The 19383-nt window shown below is 37.6% G+C and overlaps 1 protein-coding gene across 8 annotated transcripts in view; it reads left to right on the top strand.

The window, feature by feature from the left end:
- R3HDM1 (R3H domain containing 1) overlaps nucleotides 1-19383 on the top strand; it is a 119273-nt gene that overhangs the window by 50070 nt on the left and 49820 nt on the right. For all 8 annotated transcript variants that reach the window (XM_066233270.1, XM_066233266.1, XM_066233264.1 and 5 more), the window contains 3 exons: nucleotides 504-655; nucleotides 9811-10110; nucleotides 13685-13808. In XM_066233270.1, coding sequence (XP_066089367.1) covers nucleotides 504-655; nucleotides 9811-10110; nucleotides 13685-13808 — 576 coding nt within the window. The remainder of the gene's footprint in view (nucleotides 1-503; nucleotides 656-9810; nucleotides 10111-13684; nucleotides 13809-19383) is intronic.

The following is a 19383-nucleotide window of genomic DNA, read 5'->3' as shown; positions in this document are numbered from 1 at the left end:
TTTAATTTTATTTGTTAAATATACACAATGTGGCCTATAAATTAGCTATTTCCTGCCACCTAATAGAGGCCAACTAACAATTTTCCAGGAACCCAAAGTCAAGCAATTTTTTCTTGAAACTGAGAAGTATTATTAGAGCACTAAAGCACCCCAGTTTTGTAACTAAACTTGGAGCAAGATATATTTCAGAATTCAGAGGTTTTAAGAAAATACTACCTATTATAAATTAACTTCAGCAGATTCTGGAGCAGTAGTACCCTTACAATAAAACACTGCAGCAAAAGTTTTGAATACTTTAAGTGGAAAAAATAAAGACTATTAATAGCTTCATATAAGGTCAGACTTTGCTTCTTAACCTGGGAACATCTTTTAGTTTTCAGAAATTTGAGACTTTGAAATTGTGAATAAGGATTGTAATTGTGTGCTGTAAGTTGTTATTAGAATGATCTATTTTTAAACTGTATTGTGATTGACTTTTTTTCCCTCCTTTTTAAATTTTTTAGGTCAGCCCTTCATAAACCCAGATGGGAGTCCAGTTGTGTATAATCCTCCTATGACTCAGCAACCAGTTAGAACCCAAGTGCCTGGACCTCCACAGCCACCTCTGCCACCCCCACCACCTCAGCAGCAAGCAGCTAATCACATTTTCTCACAGGTGCACATACCCACAGTTATCTAAGGCTGCGAATAAGTTCACCTGCTTTGCATATTTGGGATTGAATTCACTAATTATGATTGAGATAGCCCACATAAGTATCTCTTAGAACTTTATTATATTCTCCACCAGTGATATCCCACTCACTACTTATAGGAAGAGAAGTTAACTTCAAGGGCTTTTTAGCTAATAAATATAGACTCGATAGTGGAAAGAAGGGAATTTTGTATCTCATGATCCTGTGTAGTATTTTATTCCTATTTCACAATAACAGGAAATGGACAAGAGGAACAAAAACTATTGATAAATTAAGATTGTTCATTATCCCAGTGAACAAAGTGAGTTGTTTTAAAATTTAAAAGATCAGCACTTTGAAGAAACTGAGTTGAGTTGCTGAAGTTTCGCAATGTACCCTCTTTCCCATCTACCCTATGAAAGATAGAGACAAACATCTCGAGTTAGGGTTCACAAAAGCACTCAATTATAATTTGAATGTTTGAATGCTTAGAGTTTACACATAGATTTTCACATTCAGGCTTTTCCCCTATAGATGTGTGAACTTGATTATACTAGTGTGAACTCTTACTTCATTTTGTCTTAAAGGTCGTGTGACATATCAAATACAATTTGTACAATTAGTGGCACCTCTTTTTTTCTATAAGACCATCTAAAATTTCCACTGGTGAGAAAATGCAGAGTAATTTCTTGTGAAAGAAGTATGGTGATAAACTTGAACTGCAGAAATTTCATTTGTTTTGCTCCCAGTTTATATCATTTGTATTGCAGGGGTGAAGGCTGTATGAGCATTTGATAAAGTTATCAGATATTTTTCAAAGTCATGAAAATAATTGTTCCTCAGGCAATTAATACTCCTAATACTGGGCAAGGCAGTTTATCTAAATTAAGTGGACTTTGAAGTTTTTGATGTATTTCTCCAGCCATAAATATGAATTCATATATGTAGAGGAAATTGCCTAACATAATTTCCAAAGACTCCATACTCACTTCCCAACCCCATTTGATTACATACACTCAGTTACATGTTAGACTACAGAAAACTCCCTCCCTGATCTTCTGTGCCTGGGCTTCGTTCAGGTTGGTCCGGGAGTGTTTTTGCTTTTACACGGTTTTTGCAACACTCTATCTCACTAGACGCTTGATAGGACTGATTTTCATTACATTTAATTCAGTAAAAATGTAGTCTGGTAGTTTCAAAACATTCTGAGGATTTGTCTATGGTTATATATCTCTTAGAAATAACTGATTTAGTTATAAAAGGCAATTCTAAGTGAAGGTACCAGTGGTCGGCAAACTCATTAGTCAGCAGAGCCAAATATCAACAGTACAACGATTGAAATTTCTTTTGAGAGCCAAATTTTTTAAACTTAAATTATATAGGCAGCTACATTCCTTATCAAGATAGCGCCCACACGTGGTATTTTGTGGAAGAGCCACACTCAAGGGTCCAAAGAGCTGCATGTGGCTCACGAGCTGCGGTTTGCCGACCAGGGGTCTAGACAGTTTAGTTCAGAAATAAATGCCTTAACACATTGTAATTTGAAATCTTGCAGTATGCATCAAACTCCATGGCTCTTTTTTTCTAACATTGCTTCAAGTGTTTTTGGTAATCATCATCAAGTACAAAAATAGAGAATTGACGAACAAGTTGATAATCATCTTTTGCACACTGAGATCATCCATGAGATTTCAAATAACCAAACAAAATAATGCTTTGAACCTGACCAGGTGGTGGCGCAGTGGATAGAGCATCGGACTGGGATGTGGAGGACCCAGGTTCGAGACCCCGAGGTCACCAGCTTGAGCACAAGGTCACTGGCTCCAGCTGGGGATCACTCGATCTGCTGTAGCCACACACCCCCCCAATCAGGGCACATGTGAGAAAGCAATCAATGAACAACTAGGGAGCTGCAACAAAGAATTGATATTTCTCATCTCTCTCCCTTCCTGTCTGTCCCTCTCTCTGACTCTCACCAAAAATAAAAATTAAAAAAAAATAATCTTTGATTTCCAAAGCCTGCAGATGGGCTACATTTCTTGAAGCCAGTCACTTTAAATGGGTATTGCTTTGCAGCTAGTTGCAATATAAGTAGGGAAAGGAAGTGTTGAGGCTTTTTCTTTTCTAAGTGGTATCAAAATTTCACTTTGATCAGCCAGTCTTCTTGGTTCACGTTTTTCTCATTACCACTTGACACCCTGGCAGACATTAATTCATACTCTTTGTACTCATAGTGCTCTTCTTTCTCTTATCCTCTACCAGACTGAAGCTTTTGTTTCATCTGACACTTACATAGTAGGTCAAGTTCTCTGGAAGAAACTTGTGTCTTAATGGCTGTCTGACTTAATAACACATTGGACAGCCTGTACTTGGAAGTTCTAAAGCTGCTACATCTCATTTAGTGTCATACGAGCTGTCATCCGTTGGGAAGCTTGAGGGGTTAGTGAAGAACCAATGGCTGCTCTGTAGATTTTTTCAGCTTTTACCTTTTTTAGTTCTTTTATTTTCATTTTAGGTAATTTGTATGATTCTAAACTAATATAAGCCTTTCATATTTTTAGAAGCTATTATGTTGATTTTGTGGTAAAAATGCAACTCTATACATTTTAGTTGTCATAAGAATTTCTCCTTATTTATATTATATCATATTCGCTTAGTTTATTTTGCAATTCGAAAGTATTTTCTTTGACCCTGGCTATGTGATTCACTGGATAAAGTGTTGGCTTGGCACACCAGACATCACAGGTTCAACCCCTGGTCAGGGCACATACGAGAAGCAATCAGTTATTTAGTATACAACTAAGTGAAACAATGAGTTAATGCTTTTCTTTCTGTCTGTCTCTCTCCCTTCCTCTCTGAATTAAATGGAAAAAAATTTTTAATAAAGCGTTCTCTTAGGAAATATTCCAGAGGGATATTCATGTACTGTATATACATTTTGACCAAAAGTCAGAGTTTTTATTAGATAAAATTACTTGGGTTACTCCAGTGCTTGCTTACAGGACTGTCTACAGGTCACTTAGGTCATCTTAGCATCAATCATAAGTTTTTCATTGCACGTTGCAACACCTTAATTGTTCATTGATTGCTTTCTCATACATGCCTTGACCACGGTCCTTCAGCAGACCGAGTAACCCCTTGCTCGAGCCAGCGACGTTGGGCTCAAGCTGGTGAGCTTTTGCTCAAACCAGATGAGCCCGCACTCAATTTGGTGACCTTGGGGTCTCGAACCTGGGTCTAACGCATCCCAGTCTGACGCTCTATCCATTGCGTCACTGCCCGGTCAGGTGGTTTTTCTATTTTTTAAGTATTTTTTAATTGATTTTAGAGAAGAAAGGAGAGAGAAAAAGAAAAACATCAATTGTGAGAAACATCAATTTGTTGTTCAAATATTTATGTATTCATTGATTCTTATATGTGCCCTGATGGAGGATTGAGGCCACAACCTGGTGGTATCAGCACAATGAGTTGCCCAGGCAGAGCCTAAAATGTTTTTCTTTTTTTTAAACACCTATTTTTTGAGTGCCCCTGAGAAATATTTTTTTTCCTGAAATGCAAGAGTGTTCCATTAGTGAAAAGAATTTCAAGAACTAGTTTCTCAGCTCTTAATAAAAGTTTCTAGTTACAAGAAAAATATGTTTATTTTTTGTATAGAAAAGTGATGTGTTTATGTGCCTGTATGTATGTGTGTGTGTTGTCTCTTTAGGCTATTATTCTTTTTTTTTTTAATGTTTGTTATATTGATTTGGAGAGAGCAGGAGAGAGACAGAATGTCTGTTCCTGTATGTGCCCTGACTGGAGATTGAACTGGCAACGTGTGCTTCAGAACAACACTCAAACCAACCGAGCTATTCTGTCAGGGCTAAGCCATTGTTCTTAACGGTGCCCCCAGCACACTTTTCTTACATAATTGCTAAAATTTAGACACTTTGGTCCCAAAAGAGAACCTCATCATGCCTTATCACATAAAGGGGTTATTGCCATAGATCAGTGCTAGTCAACCTGGTCCCTACCGCCCACTAATGGACGTTCCAGCTTTCATGGTGGGTGGTAGCAGAGCAACCAAAGTATAAATTAAAAGATAGATTTAACTATAGTAAGTTGTTTTATAAAGATTTATTCTGCCAAACAGCGAAAATTTGACATAAACTACTTGGTAAGTAATTATTATTATATGCTTTAACTTGCTGTAACTCTGCTTTATAAATTTTATAAAGTAAAGTTACTTCCCTACTTTATAAATCACCATTATTGTGGAACCGGTGGGCGGTTAGAAAATTTTACTACTAATAGAGATACAAAAGTGGGCGGTAGGTATAAAAAGGCTGACTACCCCTGCCATTATGTAAAGTATTACTGTCTTATAATAAAATAAGTGAAGTTTTAATTTTATTATTTAGTGTTATATAACTAAACAGAGCAGCCCCTTCATCGAATCAGGAAATAAGAATAAGTCATTTTGCTTTTCCCACCTTCAACCAGAGGTCTTGGTTAGTTAACAGGATTTGAATTCCCTGCTTCAGTGAATCTAATAAGTCTTTTTATGAATTAGATATCTTTCTTATTATGTGTAAATATAGGTGTATTCTTACAAATTTTACTATGTAAAGTTTTTTTCATTTAGCATTGTTTTTGTTGTTTTCTATATTGTATTCAAAGTGACTTTATGAATGTCACTTAAGCTATTGCCAAAAAAGTATAACTTCCCAATTTATGCAATAGTACTTCTATTTTATTCTGACATTAACGTTTCCCAACCTGTTATTCCTTAATCTGTTCATCCTCTTCACAGCTTGTTCAGTCCTTCACAGCCCCTCACCCATCCCTGCTCCTGCCAGTGTCCCTCACCCAGCAGTACTCGGTGGTACTATTTCTGTTCACCTCTTTGTTGTTTCTGTTGTTGGATATGTGATGAAGGCTCATGAATGGGATTAATGTGATGGAATCATTTGTGGTGTGTGTGTGTGTGTGTGTGTGAGACAGAGTCAGAGGGACAGACAGACAGGAAGGGAAGAGATAAGAAGCATCAGTTCTTCGTTGCAGCACCTTAGTTGTTCATTGATTGCTTTCTCAAATGTGCCTTGACTAGGAGGCTACAGCAGACAGAGTGAGCCCTTGCTCAAGTCAATGACCTTTGGGCTCAAGCTGGTGAGCCTAGCTCAGACCAAATGAGCCCATGCTCAAGCCAACGACCTCAGTTTTGAAGCTGGGTCCTCTGCATCCCAGTCCGACACTCTATCCACTGCGCCACTGCCTGGTCAGGCCTTGTGTGATTATTTTAAAGTCAGGGATATATGTATACTGAAAAGTGTGTCTAGCCTGTATTAGGAGTAAATTTAATTCTCTTTCATAAAATATTCATTATATTGGCTTATATTAGGGATTTTATAAACCCTAATCTTTTCCTTCATTTCATAATGAAATAATTTCATGTTGACTATTCTAGTACTAACATGTTTACTGTTTTTCTCAGTGAGGTCAATGCAGCTCCCTGCAATTCTGGGAGGCAGCTTTCATACGGGTTCAGGCTTTCTGTTCTTTCCCCAGTGCCATAGGCACAGTAGGCTTAGTACCAGTCATTAAGGTGAATTGAAGCTTTCAACTACAGAAGTCATCCTCCTAAGTAAATTTCTAAGAAAGAGCTATAGATATTCAATCTGTGACTCTAAAGTAATGGTACCTCCTTTAATCCAAAGTATGCCCCAAGAGATACTGCTCCATAGGAACTCAGATAGATGCACCACTGCCTTGTGTTTTCTATGTGACCTTCCGTAGTCACTAACCACATGAGACAGTGGTGTAAGTGCCTCGTGCCTGACGTGAAATAGTGAATATTAGTTTCCTTCCCTTAAAATTACTCCTCCTTCCCTAATAGCCTGCATGTTTTCCCCAGTAATGCTTTATTTCTCAGGCTGCATACTCATCACATTTTGGAACTGCTTCCCAAGTTAAATAACAAGCTATATCTGAAAATCTACACTTTTCACTGTACCTTTCAGAAATTATTTGTTTTATTGGGAGTAGTTTTGTTTTTTTGTTTTTGTTTTTAATTTTATTTATTGATTTTAGGGGGAGAGAAAAGGGAGAGACAGTGGGACAGAACCATTCTTTGTTCTTGTATGTGCCCTGATGAGGGATTAAACTGGCAGCCTCTGCTTATCGGAATGATTCCCTAACCAACCGAGCTATCTGGCCAGCGCAGGATAGTTTTGTTTTGAGTTGGGGGGAAACCTTATTTACTAGCCGTGGCTCTGAATGATTTTAAAAATCACTTCTAGTCTGAAAAAGTAAAGGTTTGACAGCATTGAGATTGTTGACAACATAAAATGAATAGCATAAAATCCTCAAAAATGTTTTGAAAAATGACAAATTATTAGAATAACAAAACTGACTTTTTGCTACGATGACAGTAATGATGGTATACAATTATGGTATTTCTTTTTAAAACATTAGCCATATCACTTTGCAATTACAAGTAGTATACAGTGTGTCCGTAAAGTCATGATGCACTTTTGACCAGTCACAGGAAAGGAACATAAGACGATAGAAATGTGAAATCTGCACCAAATAAAAGGAAAACTCTCCCAGTTTCATACCTATTCTTTTTTTTTATTTTATTTTTTATTTTTCTGCAGTTGGAAACGGGGAGGCACTCAGACAGACTCCCTCATGCGCCCATCTGGGATCCACCCAGCACGCCCACCAGGGGGCGATGCTCTGCCCATCTGAGGCATTGCTCTGTTGCGACCAGAGCCATTCTAGCGCCTGAGGCAGAGGCCACAGAGCCATCCTCAACGCCCGGGCCATCTTTGCTCCAATGGAGCCTTGGCTGTGGGAGGGGAAGAGAGAGACAGAGAGGATGGAGAGGGGGAGGGGTGGAGAAACAGATGGGCGCTTCTCCTGTGTGCCCTGGGCAGAAATCGAACCCGGGACTCCTGCACACCAAGTGGACTCTCTACCACTGAGCCAGCCGGTCAGGGCCATTTCATACCTATTCAATGCAGTTCCATGTGGGCTCTCACGCACAGATATTTTAGGGCTCCTTAGGTAGCTATACCATATAGCTTCTGCAGACTCGTCACTGTCTGATGGCCTACCAGAACGGGGTTTCTCCACCAAACTGCTGGTTTCCTTCAACTGCTTATCCCACTGAGTAATGTTATTCCTATGTGGCGGCACTTCGTTATAAACACGCCCATGGATTCGAATTTAGCGAGCCACAGAACACACTGAACTTTCCTCTGAACCGTCCACATCTCGACTGGCATGGCCATGGGCTGCTCTGCTGTATACATGGTGTTATGTCATCATCTGCACATGCACATATGCTGCCACATCATCCTACAGAAACTGGGAGGGTTTTCGTTTTATTTGGTGCAGATTTCACATTTCTTTCGTCTTTTGTTGCTTTCCTGTGACCAGTCAAAAATACACCATGACTTTACGGACACACTGTATTTAGGTATATTTTTCCCTTTTGAAAGTATGCATTGAGTTAAGAGAACAGAGCAGCCATTTGAGGGATAAAACCATATATTTTCAACCATAAATCAGGTTCACCTTTTCAGTCCCTTATTTTGGCTATAGCTTTAAGTTACTTAGAAAAAAAATACAGCAGTCTTAGTAATTACAGACATGTCAACTTTAATCTGACAACTCAGTTGTCACCATTTTTTTAAGTAACTTTTTTTATTTTTAATCTTAGCAAAATGTTATATGCATTGCTGCTAATCTGTGAATCCTGGAGAGCATGGAACTGCCATTTTAACCCTGTTGTTTATATTTTAGTGATATTCTCTAGACTAGTCAGAACTGGTCCTTTATGTTGTTGAGCCAGAGAAACATTTCTCAGGTGATATAAATTATAACCCTGTTGTGGCTGGGCACCATGGCCTGCTCACAATGTAGCAAAAACAGAAGGACACTTATTTGGATTACATTTGTTAACATGTGAGTTAAGGAGCAGACTGAAACACATTTGGAAAGAATAAAATTTATGGTAAATCATTTTTGAGAGATTTGAGAAAAGAACAGGATGGATGGATTTTAATTTTATTTAATTTCTGCTAGTATGTTTGTTAGGTATGATAAAAGAGTCAAGATGCTTAGGATCTAAATCTTACCTTCTAGGAAGAGAAGCAGTGATTTAAAGTTAAGAATAATTAGTACTGTGCCTGGCTAGGTACCTGGTGTTGAAGTCCTTTTAGTTTCACTTTCTCATCCTAATGTGCTTTTAATTTTTATTTAAATTAGTGGTGTGTGTGTGTGTGTGTGTGTGTGTGTGTGTGTGTGTGTGAAATGTTATACCCTACTCTTTTCTGCATGCTATGAATTTACATTACATGTGTTTTTTAAGTAATTTGTAGCCCTGGCCAGTGGTTCAGTGGATAGAGCATCGGCCCTATGTGTGGATGTCGCAGGTTCAATTCCCAGTCAGGGCACACAGAAGAAGCGACCATCTGCTTCTCTTCCACATTCTCACCCCTTTCCTCTCCCACAGCCAGTGACTCAGTTGATTCGTGCATGGCCCAGCACTGAGGACAACTCAGGTTGCTCCAAGCGGTCAGCTTCAGGCACTAAAAATAGCTCAGTACTTGACCATAGGCCCAAGATAGGGTTGTCAGGTGGTTCCTGGTTGGGGTGCATGCAGAAGTTTGCCTCACTGTCTCCCCTCCTCTCACCTAAAATAAAAAAAATGTAATTTGTAATAACTGCATTGTAATAATCCTACCATCCTACCTTAGAGTTTTAATTTTCTTGAAGATGTTCTTTTATTAAGTTATGTCTGTTGTAATACATGATTTTCATAACATACACTACTGGATCTCCTCATAAACTATGTGAAGTGTTTTTCTTTGATAAGTTTTGTCTGTGTTTGAAAGGTGTACCGATTTGACTTTCTTTTTTTTTTTTTATTCATTTTAGAGAGGAGAGAGAAAGGGAGAGAGAGAGACAGAGAGGAAGAGAGAGAGGAGAGAGAGACAGAGAGAGAAGGTGGGGAGGAGCTAGAAGCATCAACTCCCATATGTGCCTTGACCAGGCAAGCCCATGGTTTCAAACCGGCGACCTCAGCATTTCCAGATCTATTCTTTATCCACTGCGCCACCACAGGTCAGGCTGACTTTCTTTTTTTTGGCAGGACAACCTTGGATCTCAGTTCAGCCACATGAGTCTTGCCCACCAGCCATCTGCAGATAGTTCTGACCCTCATGCTACCATGTTCCAGTCCACTGTTGTTCTTCAGTCTCCACAGCAGTCTGGTTACATCATGACAGCAGCTCCTCCACCACCACTACCACCACCTCCCCCTCCGCCACCTCCCCCTCCTCCTCTCCCACCGGGGCCGCCAGTCCCTACTGCTGGCTATTCTGCTTCTGGTCATCCTGTCAGCCAGCCAGTGCTCCAGCAGCAGGGATATCTTCAGCAGCCCTCACCACAGGTACATCACTTTTTTCAACTAAGCTTCTCATTTAAGATCAATTTTAATGTTAGAGTTTAATTTCACAGGGAAAGAATTTGTGAAAACGTGTAAGCAAAGCTTGCCATCATTTTCTTTCCTCTGGAGATTTTCAAATGTGTGCTAGACAACTGCAGATAGCTGGGTAATTAAACTATGTGCTCTTGGCCCTGGCCGGTTGGCTCAGTGGTAGAGCGTCGGCCTGGCGTGCAGGAGCCCTGGGTTTGATTCCCGGCCAGGGCACAAAGGAGAAGCGCCCACCTGCTTCTCCACCCCTCCCCCTCTCCATCCTCTCTGTCTCTCTCTTCCCCTCCCACAGCCAAGGCTCCATTGGAGCAAAGATGGCCCGGGCGCTGAGGATGGCTCTGTGGCCTCTGCCTCAGGCGCTAGAATGGCTCTGGACGCAACAGAGCGACGCCCCAGAGGGGCAGAGCATCGCCCCCCGGTGGGCATGCCGAGTGGATCCTGGTCAGGCGCATGCTAGAGTCTGTCTGACTGCCTCCCTGTTTCCAGCTTCGGAAAAATACAAAAAAAAAAAAAACCACAAAAAAAACTATGTGCTCTTGGAGTTTTCTTCTGACTCCACCTGGTTTGTTTTTTATAATTAGCTTAAGAGAAACACAATAAAGTAAATGCACTATAAAAATAAAATGCATTTCAAGAAGAAATAGATTAGTTTGGAGAGAATTAACATCTTAACACTATTGAATTTTCTAGGGTAGGAACACGTTATCTCTCAGTCTACTTAGATCTTCCTCAGTTCTCAACAGTATTTTGTAGTTTTCATTATACAAGTATTACACATATCTTATTAAATATAACCCCCTAAGTATTTAGTATTTTTAAATATCCTAAGAGATTTTTTTTCAATTAAAGTTGACATTTAATATTATATTAGTTTCAGGTGTACAGCATAGTGCTTAGACATTTATTTATATAGTTTTCCAAGAGATCCCCCCATAAGTCTATTACCCACCTGATGTGAAGTGATATCTCATTGTGGTTTTAATTAGCATTTCTCTGATGACTAGTGACATTGAACATCTTTTTATATGTCTGTTGGCCATTTGTATGTCCTCTTTCAAGAAATATCTATTTGCATCCTTGCCCCCTTTTTTTTTTTTTTTTTTTTTCTGACAGGCAGAGAGAGGGACAGATAGGGACAAACACACAGGAAGAGAGAGAAATGAGAAGCATCAGTTTTTCTTTTCTTTTTTTTTTTTAATTTTTTTTTTTATTCATTTTAGAAAGGAGGGGGGGAGAGAGAGAGAAGAGAAAGAAGGGGGGGAGGAGCAGGAAGCATCAACTCCCATATATGCCTTGACCAGGCAAGCCCAGGGTTTCGAACTGGCAACCTCAGCATTTCCAGGTCGGTGTTTTATCCACTGCGCCACCACAGGTCAGGCGAGAAGCATCAGTTTTTCATTGCAGCACCTTAGTTGTTCATTGATTGCTTTCTCCTATGTGCCTTGACCAGGCAAGCCTGGGGTTTCAAAGTGGCGACCGCAGTATTCCAGGTTGATGCTTTTATCCATAATGCCACCGCAGGATAGGCACTAACTAATTTTATCTGTGCATGCCCTTATCAACTTGAGGACATTCTTTTCTGTTCCTACTTTGCTGAAAGTCTTTACTATGAATGGATATTAAATCTTGTAAAATATTTTTCTGTACCTGTTTAGGTGATCATATCATTCCCCCCCTCTATTGATACTGTGTTTTTGTTTTGTTTTTTTACAGAGAGTCAGAGAGAGGGATAGATAGATAGGGACAGACAGACAGGAACGGAGAGAGATGAGAAGCATCCATCATTAGTTTCTCGTTGCGACACCTTAGTTGTTCATTGATTGCTTTCTCATATGTGCCTTGACCATGGGGCTACAGCAGACCGAGTAATCCCTTGCTCCAGCCAGCGACCAAGGGTCCAAGCTGGTGAGCTTTGCTCAAACCAGATGAGCCTGCGCTCAAGCTGGCGACCTCGGGATCTTAAACCTGGGTCCTCCGCATCCCAGTCCAATGCTTTATCCACTGAGCCACCGCCTGGTCAGGCTTTTGATACTGTTTTTAATGTAGGTATGCTGCATTGCTACTTGTTTTCCATTTGTCCTTTATTTTATTTCTTTCTGCTTCTTTTCCTACTCTTTGTGTTATTAGAATACTTTCAGTGTTTCATTTTCTTCTCGCAATGCTTTATTTTACCTATAGCCTTTTGAATCTTGTGTTTGTAAAGTTCCTTCGGGGACTACTATACATATTTTTAGCTTATCACAGTCTACCTCAGTTTGATTTGAAACTATAAGTACAATATCTTAGTCATGTTATCAGTATAATTCTTTTTCCCCTCTCTCCATTGTTGTCATATATATTACAAGTATATACATTATAAACAAAAAATGGTGTTATAATTTCTGCCTTAAATAATAATGTCTATTAAGAGGAAAAAAAATATTTATATATACACATACTGAAAAATATAATAATGTATAAGATCTGAAATCAGAATATATACCTACTGATTGCTGGCATTTCCAAGAAAAGTTAAGGGATTACATCTGTATGGTGTATAATATTTCAAAGACAAAAGGATAATACAGTAAATATAGGAGATTCTTGGCTTATAACTGATCTAGAAATTATTTGCTTGGCAGATTTCCAGATGAAATGGGCACTCTTTAAGATCTCCACAGGTCTCTGTCTTTTTGTAGTAACCCAGTCAGAAAAGCAGAGCCTGAGCGAGCCCGTGAACCAAGTAAAATTAACTACCATCTATTTCTACATCACTGGATTATTTATTCTTCACTTTAGACTAAATTAGATTAGTTTAAGAGAATTTCAAAGCTGATATAAATAGCTCTGGAAGGAAAATAAATCAAGCTAGTCTTACTGGCATTTTTTCCACATTTACTAAGGTATTTTTGACAAATAAAATTTGTATATTGGCATTTTAATTTGCATTAAAAATAGGAGGAAAAGTAAGGAATGGAACCAGTACAATTGTATTTCTATGTGGGAATGGATAAAGTTATTTATTTATATAATGATTGCTATTCAACATTTAAATTGAATGAGCTAGCAGTACATGTTTCAACCAAGAAAAATCTCAAAAATAATGTTAATTGCAAAATAAGTTGCTTGAAATTATAATTGAGTGCCATAAATGTACATTTGTTAAATTCTCAACAATACTTGCATATGTATGTATATTAAACACATAGGAATAATATAGTATTCTAACTACAAGATAATGACTTTTTGTGGAATATAGAACAAAGCAATGTTGGCATGAGCCTTCAGCTATTTCAGTAATGTTTGGTTTTCTAAAATAGAAAAGATAATCTGAAACAAAGAATAGCCAAAAAATTAAAATCTAATCCTGATGGGTATACTGTATGTTTTAATTTTTTGTTTAATTTTTTCAGTTAAAGCCAGGAAAGTCCATTTTTAAATGATTGGTTTTGGAAAGAATTATTTCTCATTACACGCTGATATGCCTCACAGAAAAAAAATTTTATTGCAAGTAAAATTTATTTTTTCTCTCTTGATATTTATATCCTAGATGCCAGCCTGTTATTGTGCTCCAGGCCACTATCACTCCGGTCAACCTCAGTATCGCCCAGTCCCTTCTGTCCATTACAATTCACATCTAAACCAGCCAGTGCTGCAGCCTGCACAGCAGGCAGGTGAGTAGTATTTTTGTCATTGATTCTTAGCTTTTGGGTATTGCTTTTTTTATCCTGCTTTATTTCAGTCTTACTATTAAGATACTGCCTCAGTCGATCAAGGGTCTCAGATATGTGCATAAGTTTGAATATGCAAACCAATGATACTGAAAGAGTGGGCAGATCTTAGCACCTGCTGGCAAACACCACACTACCAGGTTTATATGCTAAAGGGCTGGGGGCCATGATGGGCTTGTAGGAGGTTGAGCACCCATGGTGAGCAGCCTGCTGGTGCTCACTGCCTTTGTAGTTGAACACTTCTTTGCAGCCTGGTTAACCTTTGAGTAGTACAAACATTCATGTATGTCCTTGTGCCTCTTGACCATCCAGAGTACAGCCATACATGTGTAAGGCAACATTAAAAAAGGCAAAATGTATGTTCTTCTTGTTTCCATAAATTGGTTATCAAACAAACATTATTTTAAGTTAATAAAATTATAACTGTAGCCTGACCTGTGGTGGCACAGTGGATAAAGCGTCGACCTGGAAATGCTGAGGTCGTCGGTTCGAAACCCTGGTCTTGCCTGGTCAAGGCACATATGGGAGTTGATGCTTCCAGCTCCTCCCCCCTTCTCTCTCTCTGTCTCTCCTCTCTCTCTCTCTCTCCCTCTCCTCTCTAAAAATGAATAAATAAATAAATAAAAATTTTAAAAAAATTGTAACTGTAACTAATTTCATTTTTTGAAAAAAAAAACCTCACTCCTGGAGGCCAGCAAGCATGAAAAAAACTCACTACACAAAAGGTTAATCCACCAATGATAACAACAAAAGAGAGGCAAGGCAAGTTAAAATGTCTCCTGAACCTAAATTTGATTGAGAACTCTAGCCTAGTAAAAAAATTTTATGTCTCACTAACAGTAGGACTGCCTTGAAAAGGAATAATGTTCTTAATACATCTGTTTTTGTGTGTTTGTTTGTTTGTTTAGTTTGCTTGTATAGTGAAAGCTATTTTTAAACCTAATGCAATCTAATACTAGGCATAGCAAATGTATTAAAACTCAAAGATTATTTTCCTTTTGCCACTTTCAAATTTTCTTTAAGCATTCAATGAAAACAATTTATCTCAGTGTGTAAAAGTATCTTATTTTAGTGAACTCATTTCTATCTGTGCTTTCCAGTTAGAGGTATTCTTCCGCCATAGATATTTAATAAAGTATTTTTTCAGCCTTTCATAAGTCTAGGTGTTGAAGTCAAATTTGTATTGGTTTCTTTGAAGCTTTTTAGCTACTTGTCACCATTGGGGGCTCTCAGAATATGTCAGCATGACTCACTGAGGCCACATAATTCTCCAGCTCCATTTAGGCAGTTTCTTGCTTTTAATATCGATTGGAACTCTTTAAGGGATGCTACAGTTTCAGGAAGAAGACTGCTGCTCTGAGCAGTCTGATGAGAAGTATTCTTGTTTCTCATCACTTATGCAGTCTTCAGTGATCATTGTGACTTACCAGCTTCCTTTATAAGATAGGATTTTTTTAAACAAAAGAAGGGAAAGAGATGAAAAGCATTAACTCATAGTTGCGTTACTTTAGTTGTTCATTGATTGCTTTCTCATACGTGCCTTGACCAGGGGTTCCAGCCGAGCCAGTGACCCCTTGCTCAAGCCAGCAACCAGGGATCATGTCTATAATCCCACACTCAAGCTGGTGACCTCAGAATTTCGAACCTGGGACCTCAACATCCTAGGTAGACCCTATATCCACTGTTCCTCCACTGGTCAGGCAAGATCTGATTCTTATCATCCCTGCAGTGGAAATTCCAGGTCCTTAATCTTTTACATCTAGCAGTTGTCTTCTACTCAGTATGTAGGTTCTTCCTTTTTGTGCGTTGCTGGCCCTGTATTATATGTTTGACGGATGTTCTTCCAAAGGATGTTGAGTACAAGCATTGGTCTTTGGTCAACTTAGAATTTGCCCTCTGTCTCAACTATGACTCTTAGTTTTAGGTTTTCCTGAAATTTAATAATATAGTCCAGTTGTAATGTAAACTAATACATGCAATCATTTTGGAGAGCATGAAAAGTTCTTTATACATAGAAACATTGGTTGTGATGCCGCTCATTATCTTTAATATATTATTTCATTCTTCTAGAAATTATTTTCCAAGTTTTCCTAGAAACTCAGTCACTCAGCCTCAATGACTGACTTTTCATATTGTTTTTATCTTAATTTTTTCTCTCAAAATTATAATACAGATTATAGTTCATTCCATGATAATAAAGAGTGATTTACCTTCATGTTCCCCATTCAAGTACCTTGTGTGTGACTAATTAATATAGTTCATTAGTACATCCTATTAATGGAGCAGTCAGAGGTTTTTTGTTCTGTATTGAGTGAGCTTATTAGTTTTGTTCTTTATGACTAAATTTTTGTAAAATTGCCTGCGAAATTAAAATTTAGTCACAGGTTGACCAGTGTACTTGTACAAATGCATTCCTGCAAAAAAAATATTTCTACTTAATGGAAAACAAGTGAAAATGACACTTCTAATTGAAGGCCAAAATAAGTATGACAGATAGCTTGTGTTTATCATCAGTCATATTTTAATTTGGGGGGTTTTTTTCTAATGCTGGTTATGGTGAGAAGGAAGAAAACAATGAGTAAGTTAGATTGCATCTGGTTAATAAAGGCACAGAAAGAGAATATGTCTGAATAGTTTTTGACATTGTTTGACTCATAGAGTCAATCACAATACAGCACTTTATAACTAGAGTTGGTTCTTCCAGTTATTTTATATAGTATCTTCTTATTTTATAGCTTAAGTTAGTTGAATCTCATGTAGTTTGATGAAGAAAAGAGAAATACATGCTTAAAGCATCCTTATCTGAAAGGGAGAGAAAATCTGTTGTGCTAGTAAATACAATAGAAATTTTTCTTGAAAGAGAAGTTTGGTAGGGCCAGTGCCAAGTATTGTGTTGGTAGTTATATTGAATTTTTGTTATAGAATTTGTAGGATTTACATATTTTAAAACGTAAATAACCTGAAGACTTGTAGTTAATGGTTATTTTTTATGGCAAACCTTGCAGAAAATGTGCATTTGTTTGTAGGTATCCTAATAGAAAAATAAAATGCATTGAGAAATGGACAGTTTTTTGTTTCTGATTTTTTTTCACAGATTTATAGCAATTTGTCTCAGTAATTTACATTTTTATATGTAAGCATCATACTTCCTGGGTTTATTTTTCTTATTTTTTTCCTTATATTTTCTTATATTCTACCATATCAACCTGATAAAATCAGAAATTGTGACATCTTACACTTTTTTTCTTTGAACATTTAAGTAAGCAAGTTTCTTTTATTGCACAAAAGGGTGAAATTAATTATTTAACCAAATAATGAAAACATTGATATAGATCTGGAACAATTTTTCTTCACTGAGGCACAAGTAAATAAATTTTTAAATATTTGTGTATTAACTTTAAAGAAAGTTTTGCCATAAATTAGTAAACCCAATTGAATACCCTGTTCTTAGACTAGGTAGGGTATGGGAAGTTAAATATAGGGTTTTCTATTATTTTCCCTTTTGGAGAAAGAGAAAGGATGAAATATTTTGATCTTTTATCCATGTGTGTGCCAGAAGACCATAATAGTTACTGGTTTCCTTGACAGTACACCTCCAGCCTATTAGAGGAATGGAATTGAAATCAGGACTAGAATTACTGCTGAGGAATGAATATACAAAGCTTTTGTTGTGAATATGAAACTATTATAATCATTCAAAACAAGGTAGAATCAACCTCTGCCAACAGAGGTAGAAGAAATTCTGGCTACATAAGGCTTTTTCAGACAATGTAGTGTATAAAGTGAAAGAAAACAAAATAGGAGTCAAATCCTGACAGCCCTTGTTTTCAACAGGTTTTAGGTGTACCACTTAAAGCCTCTGGGTTTCAGTTTAATTATTTTCCAAGTTAGGGAGCTTGGAAAGCTTACTGTATTGTCTATTGAAGCCTCTCTGTACCCTAAAATTCCATGATTCTGTGTCTATCTTATGTGAGTCATTTCTAGTTCAGAAAGGTGGGAAGATCAGAGAATTGGTTTGCGTTAACAACTTACTGCCAAGAACTGGAGTCTTATAAGCAGCGATTTCAAAAGGTGGTTACTTACCAGTTACAGTAATAAGGATTTGTTATTTTAACTCTTTATCATAAAATGTACAGCTTGGAGACTATGAAGTATACTACATATAGCGAGCTTGTTAGACTTACAAAGAAGCCTTTTTCTGCAGCTAGTGATTATAGCCAAGAATTTGGGTTTATGAGGCCCTGTCTTTTCTATGTAGCTGCTTTCATTCTTACAACTCTTTTAAAAAGTTTGCAGCTTCAGCATATAAGTTTAATATTTTGCAATAATTTGCCTTGTTTCTGAGCTGTTGGATTCGGGGCCGTGGCACTGTCTGAGAGGTTTACATTTCTCACAGTGAACCGGTCTCTTTTTCAGCTGCTTCCTGGCTTCTTTTTACTCAGATTTCCACAGCTTTTTTCTTTCTTTCTTTCTTTCTTTCTTTCTTTCTTTCTTTCTTTCTTTCTTTCTTTCTTTTTTTTATATTGTATTTAGGTATTAAGATTTGCTTATAATTTGCATTAATTGTAATGCCCGTTAATCATGCATCATACTCAGCAATAGGGATTTGAATTTAAATGACAACCTTAGCTTAATGTAATTTACCTTTTAAAAATTTGTGTAGTTTACTATTGCTTTAATTTCTTTTCCAAAGCAGATTTGGATGGCAGATTCAGTTTGGTTTGGAGCTTTAATTTTTAAAAGTTTGATGTCTTAATTATGCCAAACTCATTATTAAAAGTCAAATACATCTCTTTTCCTCTTGTTACATAACTTTTTTAAATTATTATGCATAAAGCATGCCATCAAGTAAGATAACCTAAAAGCATTTGAAGCTACCTGGGCTCTGACCAGGGCGACAAATTTGTTTTTCTTCCAAATTGTGATATTGTATGCATGTGGGAAGCAAAATGACTGTAAAACTAAATAACATTTTAGTTTGCAACCAGTGGATGAATTAAAAAGAATATCAAAGCATTATAATCTCAGCCTCAGCTTTTCAGGTAACTTAGAACCATGTGGTCCCCAAGTTTTATTACCAGCGGACTATTGTAGGATCCTGATGAGCTACACTGTAGAGGAACATTTTAGGATAAACAGTCTGAGATGCACAGAATATTAGCAGCATTGCAAGGTGCAAATTTAAGTAACTAGGAGGTAAAAGGGAAACAAGGAAGAAAGGGCCCTGCAGGATAATGATAAAGGATTTAGCTATGTCAAATAGGGACTTTGCACACAAAGTCTTTGTCTTTACGACAACCTTTGGTAGGAGTAAGAAGAATTTTGTATTTATATTACTAGATTGGTAGCCCTGGCTATCATTTTTTTGTTGATTCTGTGAGCATTTCTTAGTATTGTGTGACCAGCACAGATTCAGACATTGTGTAATACCTACAAATCCACCTATTTCCCTTTTCCCTTCTCCATTAACCTGCCGCCACTGAAATATGGAGCCAAATGTATCAGGTAAGTACTCATA

This window comes from Saccopteryx bilineata, chromosome 5, assembly GCF_036850765.1.
Source record: "Saccopteryx bilineata isolate mSacBil1 chromosome 5, mSacBil1_pri_phased_curated, whole genome shotgun sequence".
In the NCBI taxonomy this organism is placed as follows: Eukaryota; Metazoa; Chordata; class Mammalia; order Chiroptera; family Emballonuridae; genus Saccopteryx; species Saccopteryx bilineata.
This window is presented reverse-complemented; position numbering and strand designations above follow the sequence as displayed.